We start from the raw sequence: 18,160 nt of genomic DNA on the forward strand, positions 1-18,160 counted from the left end.
TCATATATGGTTGATGAGAAGGATTAGTATATTCCCATTGACTCCTTGCTAAATTTTCAGCTCATGTTCATCATTGGCCTGCTCCAAAACAAAATCCCATCCTTTTCTTTTCCTTGTGAAAGCTTATTTCTTGCCCCCCCCATTTTGTGGGGGGTGATTGTGTGATTTCCACAAGTTGTGGGGTGGGAAATGGGGAGTGTTGAAGGTGAAGAGGAGCTGGTGAGAGGCAGTGAGGAGAGGATTAATGTGTCGGTGCGTTTGAGGCCTTTGAATGGGAAGGAGATCTTGAGACATGATGTTGCAGATTGGGATTGCATCAATGATAACACTGTTGTTTACAAGAATGTTAATGTATCTGCTTCTGATAGGTCCATGTATCCAACTGCTTATAGATTTGGTGAGTTTTATCTGTTTCTTGATAGTTCTGAGATGGTTTTTTGGTATTTCATATAGTTTTGTGTGTTTGGGTTTGATCTTGTTTGTGAAAAGATGATTTTTTTAGTAATTTTCCAAGAATTTTGTGTGTATGAGTTCACATTTTGTAAAAAGATGAAATTTTTATGGTCCTCTTGTAACTTTCCAAGAATTGTGTGTGTACTGTTAGTTTTGATGTTTTTAAATTCAGTGAGGTTGTGTAAGAATATTGATCATGATATGTTATGGCAAATGGGAAAGTTGCTTTCTCTATAGATTTCAGTTCTAAATTTGGTGATGATGTTTTAGTAGGTAATTGTTATGCTGAAAATAGTTGCATTGAAATGCTACTGTTATATTGTGGCTATTTGAGAATAGCTTTGTGAAGTGCTGTGTTTTTGTGCCCCTTTCCTTTATAGATAGGGTGTTTAGGCCCGATTGCTCGACAAGGGAAGTCTACGAAAGAGCAGCCAAGAATGTTGCCATTTCAGTTGTTAGTGGAATGAATTGTGAGTTTTATCCCCATTTTGTTTTCCTGCCTTGTCCTCTTCATGTATACTCTCTTTCAGAACAAATCTGAACCAAACTACGATAAAAAACTTTCGTGTAGCAAGTGTTTTTGCGTATGGGCAAACGAGCAGTGGGAAGACATTCACAATGACTGGAGTGACCGAGTATGCAATAGCTGACATTTATGATTATATACAGAAGGTAATGCCAAAATGGCAAATGCAGTGTTATTTCTTGGTGAGAATTGTGTTATTCTTCGACTAACTATGTTGTTTCAGCATCCGGAGAGAGATTTCGTGTTGAAGTTCTCTGCTTTGGAAATCTATAATGAGTCCGTCCGTGACCTCCTCAGTGTAGACAGCACTCCTCTTAGGCTCTTGGATGATCCAGAGGTGAATATTCCCTTTTCCGGGTCTGCATTTTTCGATAATCTATTCAATATCTCCTGACAGACGACATTTTTGCTTTTGCTAGAGAGGGACGGTGGTCGAGAAGCTCACAGAGGAGACCTTAAGGGACTGGGATCATGTGATTCAGCTGCTGTCTATATGCGAAGGTAAGAAATTTAGTCGATTTTGGAATCTTGCAACGAACTCCAAAGTTGAGTGTAATCTTCTGTTACTTTTGCAGCTGAAAGACAAATCGGAGAGACATCCCTTAATGAAGTCAGCTCCAGATCTCACCAGATTATTCGACTGGTAATGCCCGTTTCTTCACTTTCCTCGTGTTTTCTTGAACTTATATGTCAACAAACATTATGAATCTTGTGTGGTCAAATCTCTTATTTTAGACGATGTTTTGTTGAGACGAATTACGTTATTGCAGACGGTGGAAAGCTCGCCCCGTGAGTTTATAGGCAGGGACAGCGCCGCTCTTGCAGCTGCTGTGGTATGTAAACAAAGGAGAACTAGTTGTGAATAACCGATGTTTCCAAATGCTATGCATTTTTTTTCTCATTGAAATCGGACTTTTTTGGTTCATCGTGAAATAGAATTTCGTCGATCTTGCTGGAAGTGAACGAGCATCGCAAGCTAATTCAGCTGGGACGAGATTGAAAGAAGGGTGTCACATAAATCGCAGTTTGCTGACATTAGGAACTGTCATTCGCAAGCTAAGGTATTCACACTTTCGTACTTCTTTCTCTCTTTCCAATTTTCATTTATCGTCATTTGATTCGTGTCATTATGATGCAGCACGGGACGAGGCGGACACATTCCTTACAGAGATTCTAAGCTGACGCGAATCTTGCAAACGTCGTTAGGGGGGAATGCTAGAACCGCCATCATTTGCACAATGAGCCCTGCACGCAGCCACGTTGAGCAATCAAGAAACACCCTTCTGTTTGCGAGCTGTGCAAAGGAAGTGACCACCAACGCGCAAGTTAACGTGGTCATGTCTGACAAAGCTCTGGTCAAGTATTTGCAACGGGAGATAGCAAGACTCGAGAGTGAGCTTAGAAATTCTCAATCCACTATGTCCATGCCAAATTACTCTGCGATGCTAAGAGAGAAAGACCTTCAAATCACTGAGGTACTAAACATTTTCGCGTTGACAACCAATTTTGATGTCTTTAACCGTTACAACGTGACCTATTATCTCGTTGATCACTACATACATGCTGAACATATGAGGCAATCAAGATATATATTAGTCTGAAATTTGAAATAGATATAGTGTGAATCTTATGGTTTCACTAATAATACTGAGTGTTTATGATTTCACTTCTAGCTTGAGGAGAAGTTGAACGAGGTTATTCTGCAAAGAGACGTCGCCCAATCACAAGTGAAAGATTTGTTGGAAATAATCGGAAAGGAAGCATCCGTGACACGGGTAGCAATTCTCATACCAAACTTTGCTAACGTTGCCTTTTTCGTTCCTTCCTTGTCGTTTGTTCACTTCTTTCTCGATTTCGTTCTCTAGGAAGGATCAGGACACTATCCTCATCTGCGAGTACAAAGATCACCCGACAGTACGATGTCAGAAGAGGAGACGCCACATTCCTCGGATGGTGATGCGAGATCATGCTCACAGGGACACAGCAGGACGAGTTCAGAGGCTCAAATAGTGAAAGTCCCATATTTCGACGAGAACATGGTGCTTGGTAGTGCATCCCCGATAATCTTAGCTTCAAACTCCAGCGACAGTTACTCGGACCAAGGTTGGGAGGAGATCGAGAAGCAAAGTGATGGAACGTCGGAGGAGGATATATGCAAGGAAGTGCGTTGCATCGAGACAGAAGAGCTTGATGCTACAAACAACAATTCCATATGTTTAGAAGGGGACTCTGAATTCCCTCAAGAAGAGGTGATTCCATATGTATACGAACACGTACAAGCCGTGTTATCACCATCCGAAAACAATGAAGGGATCAAGGAGAATGATTGTGCAATGGAGGAACAGTCGAAGGAACATGAAGAGAAAGGCTCGTCGTCTCCTCCATCTAAGGAAGCGAGGGAAGTTAGCCCGATTCAGTCACCTGATTTCCTGTCTCGTGCGACACAAGGACTGGATCAAGATACACCCTTAGCAACCTTTTTCAAGTTGAGTAAGAGCAGAAGCTGCAGAGCAAGGATTGCAGACTTGAATTCACCTTGGCTCGATTTTAGTGAGATCACGTCTTTTTTGGGATCGGAACGAGGATATGTGGATTTTGACAAGAAACAGTCCCCATTGAGCTTTACTCCCTTGGTTCGAGATCTATCAAGGAAGGATCCTCGGTGTTCGCCCGACCACACATTCGATATCGAGATGGATCCATCCCAAGATATACATACCAAGTGTCAGGTGAATATCATGCTTTTTTTCTTCTTAAACTTGTCAAGAATCATAAGATTTCTTGTTTTGTATATATAAGATGTTGTGTAATGATGCAGAGTGTGGAAGAAGTTGATGATGAGTCTCCAAAGAGGGATGTTAAAGATGTGGGTTTGGATCCGATCGTGGACGAGTGCAGAGGTCTTTCGAACTGGGCTGCTGAGTTCAGGAGGCTCCAACGAGAGATAGTCGAGCTCTGGCACGCTTGCAATGTCTCGTTGATACACCGGAGCTACTTCTTCGTGCTCTTCCAAGGGGGCGATGCTTCGGACGCTATATACATGGAGGTTGAGATGAGGAGGATGAAGTTCCTGAGGGACAAATTCTCTCGAGGCGAGAACACCGTCGTCAACGGGCAATGTCTAACCTTGGCTCTAAGGTGACTCCCCTTTCCCAACTTATGTCAATTTTCTACTAGGAATGGTTTGTTTTGCTACATTTATTTTGGCCGTCCACCAGAATTAGTCTCTATCTATTTATAGTAAGTTATTTTTTTCTTTCTAATGAAGTATGTCCCATTTTGCATTTAAATATGTGTCGTTCTATTTTTTTTGGACAGAAGTAGTATAAATGTATAACTATCGGATGGTATGTATGTTACAAACAGTATGAAGGCGATTCGCGAGGAGAGGCGAATGCTGAGCAAGAGGATGTCGAAGAAGCTATCGGAGCAAGAACGGGAGAGCCTCTTTCTCAAGTGGGGCATCGGCCTCGACACCAAGCTTAGACGCCTGCAGCTCGCGTACCGAGTATGGACCAAGACGGATGACATGGAGCACGTTAGCGACAGCGCATTCCTGGTGGCGAAGCTGGTGAGCTCCACGGAACACGGGCAGACGCACCACAAAGAGATGTTCGGGCTCAACTTCACACCACGGCGATCGCACAACAGCTTCCGCCGGAGCCTCATATCGTTCCTGTGACTACAATTGGTGTAAAGTTAGCATCTTACTATTTTCACTCATAGAAAGAGGCCAACTATGTATGTCGAGCTATTATTTTTGTATAAATGTTGTAAATTGTGTACTTATACACTATACTATACTCTTTAGGGCTCAATTACTTTTTTTGTGATATTAGTATTTTTAAGATACATAAGGATCATGATTCATGTGCATACGAAAGATAACTGATTGTCTGCACATTGAAGAATGCATCGCATATAGCAGTATTAAATGTCGCTAGCAATTTAAAATTACACATATTTAAAAAAATTAATAAAGGGAAGGAGTGAATTCCGATTTTGAATTGATCTAGTAAATAGACTGAACTGCCTTCATGGGATTAAGGGTATTTTAATAAAAAAAGAGTTTGAAACAATAAATAACTCAAATGATATTACATCGAATTTTGATGGAACTCAGATATTTTAATGCTACAAGTTCATGCACGGACCAAAAATATGTTCCTACTTAAAACTTTTAAAGCTACAGAGGCGGGAATATTAGGGATACTATTCCGGGCAATGCCTCGCCGCTAAAAATGTGGCCAAAATTGCATTTCTTGCTCTTGCTATAGAGGAGTACTTATTTTTATTGGTTATTGATTAAATGTTTTCATTGTGTTCGATTATAGTTTATACTCCCCCCGTCACATCTTAAGTGATTAACTGTTTTTCGGCACGCGTCGAGGAAAATGATAATAAATAGTTAAATTGAATAGAAATTAAAATGGAGTAAGTAAGAGAATAATGTAGATACGACTCTATTCTATATTATTCTATTTCTTACTTTATTTTCTCTCCACTTTAACTATCATCTTTGCAAAACAACGGCAAAAATAGAAATCAATCACTTGAGCTGGGACGAAGGAAATACTTGTTTTTATTGGTTATTGATAAAATGCAAACTACATATTTCCTACAAACTTCAAATTATGATCTGGACCGTTTGATTTTTCAAAATTTGATATCAACAGATGACAAATATAGTCAACAAAAAATATCAACTGTTGACATCAAATCTTGAAATCTAACGGTCTAGATTATAACTTGGAGTTTGTACATGACATAGAGTTTACATTTGATTACATTCGTATTTTTATTTATTAAAATTTCATCAAGGTAAATAATCTAGTGGATAATTTATATAAATGGTCATTAGAATTAATGTAGTAGTGTTTGTGCTTAACAATAAGACCATGTTTGTTTCACGAGAAAGTAAAACCGACAAGTAAAATGATGTATGCATGAAAAAATGAATCATAGGAATATGATTCCTAACAATTTTAATAACTTCATAATTATGAATATTTTGAGGTAACCTATCCCAAATTGAGGTGAGGCAATAAGTCAATAACAAGCTATAAAATTTATGACGCCAATAACATTATGAGGTAAATAAAAAAAAATGCAAACATAGACTAAACACGATCAATGCTCAATTAATTAGGAATAACGCTCACGTATAATATATAATATGTGCACCTAAAACAAGATTCCTCGTTAGAACTATATATTGATTAATTAAGATGTTACTTCAACAAAATTACATGATGCACACGAGCTTAAAAGCTCAACCCACCACCATCTTGAAATGTTTATACTATAAGAAGCAAATAGCTAGTTAGCTATGATTCTTCAAAAAGAGGGAATTTTGAAATTAGAGATTTGTGAAGGAAGAGGAAAACGGTGGATTGAACCCTGAATCCACCCCCTAACCCTCGACCGCAGAGTCTCAGGCAATTGCTCCTCCTCCTCCACGGCCTCCTCGGGGTCATTCTCAACCTCCTCGAAGGTTTCGGACTCATCAACATCAATCTGTTCCTCTTCGGCTTGTGTTGCCTCATCTGCATCTGCCTTGACTTCTATGGTCTCGGCCTCCTCCTCGGGTTCACGGCTTTCTTCTGCTTGAGAAGCTTCCGCCTCGGGTGTTTCGTTCTCTTCTGCGGTGGTTTCGGTTGTTGCTGTTTCCTTCTCTGCTTCATGAGCTTCTTCGACCTTCACCTCTTCTTGTTCGACCTCAAGTTCGGGTGTGATGTTCGCGGCCTCATGAGCTTCCTCGACCTCCACCTCTTCTTGCTCGACCTCAAGTTCGGGTGTGACGTTCGCAGCCTCTTGAGCTTCCTCGACCTCCACCTCTTCTTGCTCGACCTCAAGTTCGGGTGTGACGTTCGCAGCCTCTTGAGCTTCCTCGACCTCCACCTCTTCTTGCTCGACCTCAAGTTCGGGTGTGACGTTCGCAGCCTCTTGAGCTTCCTCGACCTCCACCTCTTCTTGCTCGACCTCAAGTTCGGGTGTGACGTTCGCAGCCTCTTGAGCTTCCTCGACCTTCACCTCTTCTTGTTCGAGCTCAGGTTCAGGTGTGACGTTCACGGCTTCATGAGCTTCCTCGACCTCCACCTCTTCTTGTTTCATCTGTTCGACATCGAGTTCGGGTGTGACGTCCAGGTCGATCGAGCACGTCTCCTCTTCGGTCTACGCGAAGAAATTAAAATAAAACGATATTGTTAATAATTGTTTGCAAATGAAAGAAAGATAACTATAACAATATTTCATATCGGTATTCAGTGAAACCACTAAGTTTTATAGACCACCCATTTTTAATTAATTAATTTTATGAAACCTTATAAATTTCTATCAATTATGATAAGTATCAAAATAAAAGATTAAATGAAAACTTTTTTATCTGGTGATTTCAAACAAAATCAAAATACTAATCAAAACACATTCTTACATCAGGCTAAAGTCAAACTAGAGCCATTAGATTAGAGTGGTCAACCGTTTAAATTATGTTATGCGGAGTATATGATAAATGAGAATCAATATGATAGTTGGCAATACATAATTTTTTTTTAAATAATTCTAAATAATTGAATTTTATACTATAATTTTTTAAATTTTAAATTATTTTTTCACGTAAAATTAATATCAAATTAAAGGTAATTTTACGAGAATTCTAACTAAATCTCAATTGCATACATTCAGGTGAAAAGAATTGCACGAAAATATAATTTCTAAACTCTCGAAGTATCCCATCCCATGTCAATGCACATAATGCCCAATGTGCATGATACTAAAAAATCGTATGTGTTTTTGAATTTGCAAACAGGTTTAGTGTAATGAAATATGTAGCTTGGTTTAATATTCAAGTGCAATGTATATAATGCCTATAAAATGTGCGTTTGTTTTAAATTATGTATGTATATCAAATTATCAATGGAACTATTTTACCCTTTAACGCCTTATTTATAGTATTAAACTAATACCAGCCAAAAATCCTAGATCTCCACCATCTATTTTTGATAAAAGTACTTATTTGGCCCTAATTTTTATGTAAAATTAGGATTTATTTTAATACTATCTCCGTCTCACAAAAGATGTCACACTTTTAGGACGGCACATGATTTTAGAAGGTTTTGTTTTATGTGTTAAATGAAGAGAGAAAAAATATATTTTTTATACTTATGTGAGAGAAAACTTTTTCCAAAGAGGTAAATGTGACATGAACAAACTAAAAAGGAAAATGTGACATCTTTTATGAGACGAAGGGAGTATAAAATTATGCAAAACCTAGTATCCTATTAGACCGATAACTTGTCAACTCTGCATATAAAAAGTGTCAACACGATTAAATTAGTACGTCAACACAAATCTTGTTAAAATACTTAGATCTTTGTGTTGAGATATACCCCATCCGCCCGTGAAATAATGTCTCATTTTACCATTTTGGGATGTCCGTGATTTAAAATCTCATTTACTTTTTCCCATTCTAAAGTAGATGGACCATACCATTCACCTAACTCATTACACTCACAATTCTATTATAAAATTAATATATAAAAGTGAAACTCACATTCCATTAGCTCATTTCTATATTTTTCTTCACAGAGCCAAACAATTTCATAAAACCCGTATTGAGTTAAAATAGGGCTATAAATGACGGACATAGAAAGTATATATATTTTAATGTGAACATAAAGGTATAAATATGCTAACTAAATTTGCGTTGACATTTTTCAAATGCACCATTTAGCAGTTGATCGCCCCTAATATATAATACAAGACCCATAAAATACAAATCAAATATTGGAAAAAGAATATTAATTGGTCATGTGACACAATGCGTAGAGTTTAACCTTCTCAGCCACGTTGACCGGAGTCTCTTGATTCTCCGGTGCCGGAAGAGGATCCAGCTCGTCCTCGAGATCCACGGTCTCCAGCATTGACCTGGATGAACACCCTCCCATTTTCTCACTCTCTCTGTAAACCAAGTTTTTCGGAGAGAGCGAGAAGAGGTCTCGTTTGCTTGGATCAGAGACGGCAAATGGGAAAAATTGGGTATGTGGTTTTTATAGAAGGAATTGCTTGTTTCTAGCTTTCATTTTTGTTCAGACATTTCTACTATATATTTTTAGGCTTTCCTTATATTTGACCGTTCATTCACTTTTATATGTTATATTTACTAATTATAAAGATGTTACACTACTATTTATTCTCACATATAAAACATATTTTGCCACTGTATTAACTGAGATATCCCTAAAACAAATAAAAAAACTCACTAAATTAATGGAAGGGAGGGGAAGGCAAGAGAAAAAATACGAAATTTTGATAGCACAAGATAATATTACAATTGATATTGACACACACATATATCAAACGTACATTTTATACATGTTCCTACTGTTACCTAGTATACACTTGATATGGTAATGATGACCACAATGAATACATAAAATGAAACACTAAAATTAGCATGTAGTATTAATTAGATTTTATTTTACATGGACCATATAATTTGATCCTATTTAATAGTAGAAGTGGCAGTAGTCATCTGCCCCATTGAACCTTCACATGCTTTCTCAACATCTACAATTTGCTGGCATTCCTCCTTTTCCATTTCTTCTTCCTTAGCCTTTCCCCACAAGACAAAATAGAGCCCTCCAACTAGTAGAATTGCCCCAATTACACTGCCACGTGTACATTTCAGTCAACATATTAAAAACATTTCAATCTCACATAATTAGAAAATAATTACCTTCCCAAAGCAATGATCTCTCCAAAAACAAATGCTGATAGAATGATTGTGAAAACCATGATCCATGGAGTGGTCATGGATAGGTAAACTGGACCTTTCTTCTCAACAACCCATGTTTGAAGGTAGAATGTGAAGCCAGTCACCACTATTCCCTGCCAAAAAAAAAACAGATCACTCCAATAAAAAGAACGGCTAAAGACATTTTTTAATGCTATTAACTATACAACCACCGCATTATAAATGTCTTATTGTTGGTGTCCTAACTAAAATTAGAGGACATAAAGAGAAGTGTCCTAAAAAAATAAAAGATTAAGATAATTTGTCCTCAATTTAGTGATACTTTCTTTTGCATCCTAAATTATGATTATTTTTCAAAAATTTCAAACGCTAGTAATTGCGTCTCATTTTTTGTACCTTAAAAGATTAGTTTTTTTTTTGTGGATGCGTCATCAGTTGAATGTCGATGTGTCAATCTCGTATTCGCTATAAAGAAAAAAGGGCTTACACAATAGGCTACCGACACAAGTCTTATGTTCCATCCAATTTGCCAATCTTTAGGGTCTCTTGTAACACATATTGCCACTATAAATGACTGTATTGTGCTTAACAAGCATTGTAGGGTTGTCAACAACAACTTTGATGGATAACTCTTTAACACTCTCCCCTGTTACAATAAACATAATAGGATTAACTAGACATCAAAATACATGATTTATTTGATTAATATACGCGATGGACCGGACCTGTAACACGAGCCAGAAGGCCCAACATAAGTTGGCAAGTAGCATGAGAAATACACCCTTGATCCAAGTATTTGGAGGAGGCAAATGTGGTTGGATTTGTTGAAGATGGTTATGAATCAAGTGATGGTGAAGCAATAGTTTAAAGAAAGGGCCTCTATAGAAGGCAATGGTCACTACTCCTCCTATGCAAAGTGTTACTCCACAAATCTTCATCACTCCAGCCCTACTTCTTATCTTCACCTTCTCCATCCTGCAATTAATTGGCATTCTTGAATATTGATATTAATCATTCTTAATTTAATTTTAATTCCTAGAGAGAAACATGCATGGCTTATACTTATATTTTGTGGGGTTAGTGAATATATCTATTAGTCTTTATTCCCAACTTTTGTGACTAAAAAACACACTTTAGAAAGTGAGGAATATGACCATCGGGAAAGAACTCGAATATTGATGTAAATGCATATAATATTACAATATTTACAAATGTGTATTGATGAGGTGAAACATAGAATTTAGAATATTTAGCTATATGACGAGAATATATTTCAAGAATAATTTTATCATTTTTTATTTCTTTCCTATTAGGGTTCTTTCCAATGTAAAAGCCTATACATAGAATTACGGGGGATCATGCACCTTTTTCTTGATTCCTTCACTTGATGAATTTAATTCGTTGGATGTTTGAGTTTCATCTCATTTTATACTACAAGTCGAATAAAAAAATAATCAAGAATCAAAACAACCTTTTCTTCAAGCCAAAAGAATTATCCCCGTTGATTAATTAATCACGTGATCGGCAACACAAACCCCTCCCTAGTATCCTTCCTACCTTTTTTTATTGATAAATAAATAAAAAAAAATTAAAGGCACGTCACTGTGTTTCCTTGCGCCTTCAATTTTATGAACTATGATAGAATGAATTGTATAATATGTAGGAGTATAGGACATATATGCATGAGTAGTGTTGAAAAAATAACCAAATCCTAATACATAACCAAACAACCAAACACAAAGGTCATATTTAGATCGTTTTAGTTCATAAAGAATTTAAAGTTACCTAATTGATATCTAAAAATGTTCTCTGTGTTTTAATCTCATTCTTCTATTTTTGCTTTATTGGTTGAGATTTGGCACCTAGTTATTAAATTTTAGTTATTTTCTTACCACTATCCCCAAATTTTTTTAGTAATGAGGGATAAAATATGCTCCATCTTTCCAAGATAGTTGAAATGTGTTTTTAGCACAAGATTTGAATAAAATAGAGGGGATAAAATTTTTTGTAAAAAAAATGAAATAATTCAATTAATTTGAAATGATCTAAAAAGAAATACGACTCAACTGCCTTGTCTCGGAAGAAAATGAGTATAACGTACCCTAACAGCAGTGCAAGGAAGAAAGTAATAACAGGCAGTGTATTGGAAGTGGCAGCCCCTAGAGATGCTGACGTGTACTTCAAACCCACACCCACTATATCCAAACTCATAGTAATCCTGCAAATAATATTATGGAGTTAGTTAGATAGTAAGTTTGAGAGAGAAAAAGAAAGAGATAGATAGAGATAGAGATAGAGATTAGAGAGAGATACTAACCCAATTAAACTGAGCATGAAAATCTTGATGAAGAGAGAGAGAGGCAACGGTGGAGCAGTTTTCCTGCAAAAATTTCAATTTAATTATAGAGAGAATTTTAAAAAGAAACCCTAATTATTTTTTTTTATGTATTAATGCATAGTAGATACGTACCGTTCGAGGGAGATGGCAATGGGGAGAAGGAAGAGAGTGGCAGCAGCTTGTCTGTAGAAAACAAACACAAAAGTGTTCATTCCAACATCAAATGCAAGCTTTGTTAGGAGGAAATAGCCTGCATACACTAGCTGTATCGCAAGCACTGCCAAAAGGGCCTTCTTTTCCTCCATTCTCTCTCTTACTCAACTATATTGTCAATAAGCACAATTATGTTTGAATTATGTAGTATGTGGTTATTTATATAGGGCTCCTCTCTCCCTCGAGTGATATGAGAGTCGTCCATTCTGCATCAACTGACCAAAGGATTAAAAACCTATCTTTGGATATAGAGCAACTTTAAATTCTTAAGCCAGTTGTTTCATCTCGACATTAGCCCACAACTCAACATATATAGATAAATTAATAGTAGTAGTAATAACTAAGTTCGCTGGTGGACACTCTTGATCTAACAAAATAAATAATATTATATTATTACATATTTTTGTTACGTGTCTATCGATATACTTTTATTGTTTATAAGAAAATACTAGTACTAAATATAATATTCTTTTTTTTTCACGAAGAATAGTCTCATCTTTCCATTTCTATCCGCCCACCATAATTTATCATATACTAGACTAAAAATGGAATATTACTCTGAATTTAAACTTTATCCATATTTCCTCTTTCTTTCTTCCACTTTATCCATTTATAATGTATTTTTATTTCTCATGCTTTGTTGATTTCGCATTAAAACATGCGTCTTCCACCAATGCGACTATTTTGGTGTATTGAGGTAGTATGTTAGTATGAATAAAATAATCTAAATATAGAAAGATCACTTATTGAGCATATATATTTTACTCAATTAGAATCCATAAACCATAATAACCCTATGCAAAGTAAGTTACCTTATGTCATTTATTATTATGAAATCAATATCATAGAATCTAACAAATGGGTTCCCAAATGACCCAATATTTTAGCACAAACAGGAGAATTTATTCGTAAATGGATATTATATTTTATTCAATTAAACTCACATTTTAATTATATAATTCAAAAATCCCAATAGAAAATTATTTACTGTCATTTCTTCATACTACTTTTTAATGGAATTTTCACCTTTTCCTGATTTTTATTCGTAAATGGATACTATATTTTATTCAATTAAACTCATATTTTAATTCAACAATGATAAAAAGCATGCTCTTTCTTGTCATTCCTTTAATATTTTACGATACTTTTCATGGAATTTCACCTTTCCGGATATCTTTTGGTGGGTTAAAATCCCCATGGTTTGTTAAAGTTGCATAAGATTAAATATATTGATTCCCCAAATGAAGAAATTTGGATTTAAATTATAATATACTAATAATTAAGAAGTGACAATTCATTAAAGACATAGCACTTGCATGTGTTGGCAGAAATTTGAAGGGCTAGAGAAAAAAGAAATGTTGTGCATGTTCCTCCTTTCTTACTCATGTGGTGGACTGTGATACTCATGTGGTAGACTGATCAAGTATATACTTTTGACCACTATTTTAATACCTTTTAGGTATACTATTACAATTAGATAGTAGTAGTAGTAGTACAAATTCAAATAATACTACTTCAACTACTTCAAAGTAGTACTTAATTTTGTCTATATTGGTGTATCAACAACTACTCAACGAATGCTTTAATCACATGTCATTTCTCTCTTTCTAATTAGCTTTGTGAAAAATAATCAATCAGCCGAAAAGTTAAAGGTAATAGCTTATGAATTTAGACGACATTTAGTGGTATTTGTTACTATCATGATGTAATTTATGAAGTGCTCCATTTGATCTTGCTTTTAAACAAATAATTAAAAACTAGATTAGTGATAAGTTTGGAAATATGTTGCAGGCACGGAGAGCCGTGCGCGGCCTCGTGCACGGGCGCCCGGCTTTCAGCCGTGCGAGAGGCGGAAAGGGCGGCGTTGCTGATGATCTAAGAATAATTTTACAAACTTAGCACAATAACAACTTTATTCGCCAGACATATTTTCCCTCCAATTCCTTGAATAATAGACAACACACATAATTCTCCAATTATTTCCTCCCACACGTTCAAAAGTGGAAAGGACATACATTCATAACTTGCCTACATATATACACCATTAATCACCACAAAAATAGCAATGTGAAATTTATGCCATTTTCTTTTATTCCTTCGTTTGTTTTTTTTCCTTTGCATGTTCACTGAAGTAGCAACTCTACTATCAATCTCAATTAATCACTAGTATGATCCAAGAATGGGATAGCTACATTTCATCTTTTTGAGTCATTATCATGTAAAGAGATGTTGATAACTCTATCCCTCATTTGGGCTCCAATTTCAAACAGTATCTCTTGGTATATTTTCTTTGAAAATTTTGAAAGTTAACGTAAAGATCTTAGCTACGTACAGGAGAGGCAAAATAAAAGAGAAAAGGAGAGAGGAAAAAACAAATTTTAATTAATTTCGTTAACCGGCTTCTTGCTTCTTTTTCCATGGTCGGTTGGACTATGAAAGGGCCAATAGCCACTTCTTTAAAAAAGTAATTTTTCTTTATTTCTCGATAATACTACAATTAGACATATAGTCTTTCAGTGCGTCTACGTTATGTTTAGGGCTTGTTTGTATCAAGAAAAGTATTTCTAAATGAGTCTTACACGTGTCTGGTTTAAGGGTGGGTCGGTAATATATTACACATGGAAGACTATCATACTGAAAATTGTGGTACAAAAACGCCTATATTTCATAACTATAATATATAAATACATTTAAGTTATGTAATCTTTAACAATTATATTAACATATAATTATATTATAATCTATATAAATAGGATAGTGATTTTTTTTATAGTGCTCAAGACATCCAAGGAGGCGAGCAAAGGGAAACAATCCTCAAACCACAAGAACAAAACGCACCCAAGCTAGGTAATACCTCCTTAGTGTAATCTAGAGACCGAAATGCAACCATGGGATCAAATTATTGAATGAATGAGATTATATATGGTACCTCGCAATTCCATTCTTCATTAGTAGATCATTTTACTTTAGCGCGGGTGCCATTTGGTAATTCCTTAATACAGTCAACGCTTTTGATTCACTACAAAAAAGTCTTTATTTACTAGCGAAAATTTTTTGTTGCTAGATCATAATTCCGTTGGTAAAATTGGTTAGCAGCGAATTAACAACAGATCTACATTGTTGCTAAATTCTTTGCTGCTAAATTTTAGCAACGACTTAAATTGTGCTCATTTTATTAATGAATTATTAACAGGATAAGTATATTGATAATTGTTGCATAAAAAATGGATCTAATAAAACTTTGGCAACAAACTCAGTTTGTTACTAACGGTTAGCAATAGCAACGCAATTAATCCACCCCTAAAAATTATTGGCATCAAAAAGGGATCGTAAACTTTAATAGTGGGCATAGTCTGTTACTAATTTCTAGTAGCGGATTAGCAATGCACCAAATCCAGTCTTAAATTGTTGGCATAAAAAAGGAATCGAAAAATTCAGCAACAAATTAGCAGATTTAGGAAGCAAATCTAGGGTATATTCATGTCAGCATTTTCATTGTTCCGCTCGAAGTTGAAGTTCTCAAGTTCTTTTCTCTCCATTTTTTCTCTACTCCGCTACTTCTCTATCCACTTCTCCATAGTTGACACGAGCCATTAGAAGTTGAAAGGTAGTTCTCAAGTTCTTTGGATGGTAATGAAGTAGAGAATACCCTGATAATACTATTTTTTTGATATTTTTTGATTCAATTGATATACCATTTGGACGACATGACGTTGGAAAACTGAAGGGTGGTTGTTGGACGTTTGATATTTTTTTATTCAATTGATATACCATTTTTTTAGTATTTATGTCCACCCTTACTTAAAAGATAAGTATTTTTATAGTGGCTATTTAATAATTTTCTCTTTATTTGAAACTAATGATACAAACATTATACAGTCATGATATAAATATTGCAAACCAAACTGAGCTATCCAATATATGCTCAAAACTTGATATAGGTAATATCTAACTTTATCTTAAGTTTTTATATCTAATCAAGCAAAGTATTAGGACCCCCTTTGATAAGAAAGGTGGGATGTGAAAAAATGTGTAAAACAAAATAAGAAATACGAGTTTCGTGTTAAGATATGCAAAGATAAAAAAAAAATTCCATTGTTGTTTGATAGAAAAGAAATTAGCTAAATTTTTATAATATTCAATAATACTGACTTAACTTGACAAATTGATGGGTTACATAAACTTGGTTAAAGTTATAATTTCGCTATAATATTGCTCGATATATTTTCGTTTTTATTTATTTGTCATAGATTAAATATACACTACGTCGATAATTGCACAAACTACAAAGTAATATTAAGTATTTATTGTATTGGCAGGTGATTTTTTACACACTACAATTCTTTGTTAAAATTTTAAAGAAAAAATTATGTAAATAATATTATATACATGATAATTAACAATGGATCAAAGTAAAAAATCTTAATAGTCAAATAGTCAAACGAATAAAATTAAGCTCCAGCTTAACTCGATAGTTTTCCGGCTCAGTTCAGTTAGATCTCTAAAAACACCATTTAATTATTTGATGATATTATATGATTATATCAAGATAGTCCAACGTTTTTACAGTGTGATGTTGAAGTTATAAAGTGAAAGTGATCTATTTTATTTGTTGTACAACAAGTCTTTATATAACAAATAAAGTTTTGAGGGACCTTATTTATAATTAGCCACTTCGGCTTTAATAGTACTTTATCGTGAAAAACTTTTGACAATTATTTCAAAGTTGGAATAACATGTGCTTGAAAACAAAAAAGTTTAGGACAATGAAATGGCCAATTATTGAGATGCAGGATTGTCAGTGAAAGTCCAATAAAATTTGTCCAAATCATAGAAAAAAATTTCTGATTTTAATGATGCAAGTGGTATGTTATAAATTATAAACACTTTCGTGATTATTGTTACAGTTCAATTAATATAAATATAATAGTTCAATGATATTCCGCCAGCTTAATATTTTAATTGGCAACTTTTATAAATTGATTGATATATATCTGGTTCATTTTTACGACATGTAAATGTATAGCGTAAACCATTCTTCCAGTAGTATTTCGTCTATTTCAAGTAAGTTGAGTTATTCTTTTTTATATTTATTTATTTTGAAAAAATAATAATAAATAGTTAAAGTAAATAAATAATAAAATAAAGGTGAGAATATTGTAGAGAAGACAACTATTTATTACAATTTTTTCAAAACGAGTGTAAAGAAAAACTAATCAACTTTCTTGAGACAGAGGGAAGGGTTTATTTTTGTAGAGAATATTGTAGAGAATAGTATTTATTTTTTCTATTAGCTAGGAATAAACTTTTGCTGAATTATTGGTATTAATTTTCTCGCATAATAATATTTTCTTTTGCATATAATAATTATAATGAATGAATGCTTGTTAATTTTTCCGATCATGTCGTGATAACATGTTATATAGGTACTACTATCTAGCATGCGTAATCCTGATTCTCAATTAATGTTTTTCTCTGAGTCATCTTCAGAGCAAAATATAGACATATATAGTAACATTTATTTAGTTGGTAAATGAGGATTGTTATTCCTATCTTGAAGGATGAATACACCTAAATTACAATGTTCGCGGTGCAAAACTTTGGCACAACTACATAGCTCTAGTGTGTAATTAGTTATCAATAATAATCATAATATATAATTAAATGACATAAAAATATAAGACATTTTAACATTTTTTTTTGACATGTTGTTAAAGATCATTCAAGTTTCTTTAAAAAAATATGATTCTTGGTATTGTCAGGGTATTGTTTATATATTTTTCCAAAAATTTGGTATTGTGTATGAGATACAAATTGACCAAATCAATATCTAGGTTTATGTTTGATGTGGTGGTAGCAAATTGACCAAATCAAT

The 18,160-nt window shown here is 34.7% G+C and overlaps 3 protein-coding genes across 3 annotated transcripts; 1 reads left to right on the plus strand and 2 right to left on the minus strand.

The window, feature by feature from the left end:
* Position 1: 1 nt before the first annotated feature.
* On the plus strand, positions 2-4,814 carry LOC125201446 (kinesin-like protein KIN-7G). Its single transcript, XM_048099558.1, has 13 exons — positions 2-397; positions 834-923; positions 1,025-1,125; positions 1,203-1,316; positions 1,399-1,480; positions 1,555-1,622; positions 1,750-1,812; positions 1,916-2,040; positions 2,118-2,454; positions 2,653-2,754; positions 2,845-3,708; positions 3,798-4,117; positions 4,346-4,814. Exons 1-13 carry the CDS (start codon positions 190-192, stop codon positions 4,659-4,661), a joined length of 2,790 nt encoding a protein of 929 aa, XP_047955515.1. The 5' UTR covers positions 2-189; the 3' UTR covers positions 4,662-4,814.
* A 1,302-nt stretch (positions 4,815-6,116) lies between these two features.
* LOC125201955 (chemotaxis regulatory protein ChePep-like) lies at positions 6,117-8,991 on the minus strand. The gene is made up of 2 exons (XM_048100261.1): positions 8,815-8,991; positions 6,117-7,153 (listed from the first exon to the last, which is right to left on the minus strand). The coding sequence occupies exons 1-2, from the start codon at positions 8,923-8,925 to the stop codon at positions 6,317-6,319; spliced, it is 948 nt and encodes a 315-aa protein (XP_047956218.1). The 5' UTR covers positions 8,926-8,991; the 3' UTR covers positions 6,117-6,316.
* Positions 8,992-9,407: 416 nt separating this feature from the next.
* LOC125201954 (WAT1-related protein At5g64700-like) lies at positions 9,408-12,388 on the minus strand. The gene is made up of 7 exons (XM_048100259.1): positions 12,205-12,388; positions 12,052-12,114; positions 11,836-11,952; positions 10,460-10,709; positions 10,222-10,380; positions 9,717-9,868; positions 9,408-9,648 (listed from the first exon to the last, which is right to left on the minus strand). Exons 1-7 carry the CDS (start codon positions 12,375-12,377, stop codon positions 9,483-9,485), a joined length of 1,080 nt encoding a protein of 359 aa, XP_047956216.1. The 5' UTR covers positions 12,378-12,388; the 3' UTR covers positions 9,408-9,482.
* Positions 12,389-18,160: the final 5,772 nt, after the last annotated feature.

The sequence above is a fragment of the Salvia hispanica genome, chromosome 1, assembly GCF_023119035.1.
Source record: "Salvia hispanica cultivar TCC Black 2014 chromosome 1, UniMelb_Shisp_WGS_1.0, whole genome shotgun sequence".
Lineage (NCBI taxonomy): Eukaryota > Viridiplantae > Streptophyta > Magnoliopsida > Lamiales > Lamiaceae > Salvia > Salvia hispanica.

What these genes read in the sequence shown, in the direction of transcription:
- LOC125201446 (XM_048099558.1), top strand. Translation starts at nt 190, where the DNA reads ATGGGGAGTGTTGAAGGTGAAGAGGAGCTGGTGAGAGGCAGTGAGGAG. An exon ending in AGGAAGCATCCGTGACACGG is followed by an intron (nt 2,755 to 2,844) that starts GTAGCAATTCTC and finishes TTCGTTCTCTAG; the next exon opens with GAAGGATCAGGACACTATCC. An exon ending in TGTCTAACCTTGGCTCTAAG is followed by an intron (nt 4,118 to 4,345) that starts GTGACTCCCCTT and finishes TGTTACAAACAG; the next exon opens with TATGAAGGCGATTCGCGAGG.
- LOC125201955 (XM_048100261.1), bottom strand. Translation starts at nt 8,925, where the DNA reads ATGGGAGGGTGTTCATCCAGGTCAATGCTGGAGACCGTGGATCTCGAG. An exon ending in CGGTCAACGTGGCTGAGAAG is followed by an intron (nt 7,154 to 8,814) that starts GTTAAACTCTAC and finishes TTCTTCGCGTAG; the next exon opens with ACCGAAGAGGAGACGTGCTC.
- LOC125201954 (XM_048100259.1), bottom strand. Translation starts at nt 12,377, where the DNA reads ATGGAGGAAAAGAAGGCCCTTTTGGCAGTGCTTGCGATACAGCTAGTG. An exon ending in TTCCTTGCACTGCTGTTAGG is followed by an intron (nt 10,710 to 11,835) that starts GTACGTTATACT and finishes AATTAATTGCAG; the next exon opens with GATGGAGAAGGTGAAGATAA. An exon ending in TTGTGTCGGTAGCCTATTGT is followed by an intron (nt 9,869 to 10,221) that starts GTAAGCCCTTTT and finishes TTTTTTTGGCAG; the next exon opens with GGAATAGTGGTGACTGGCTT.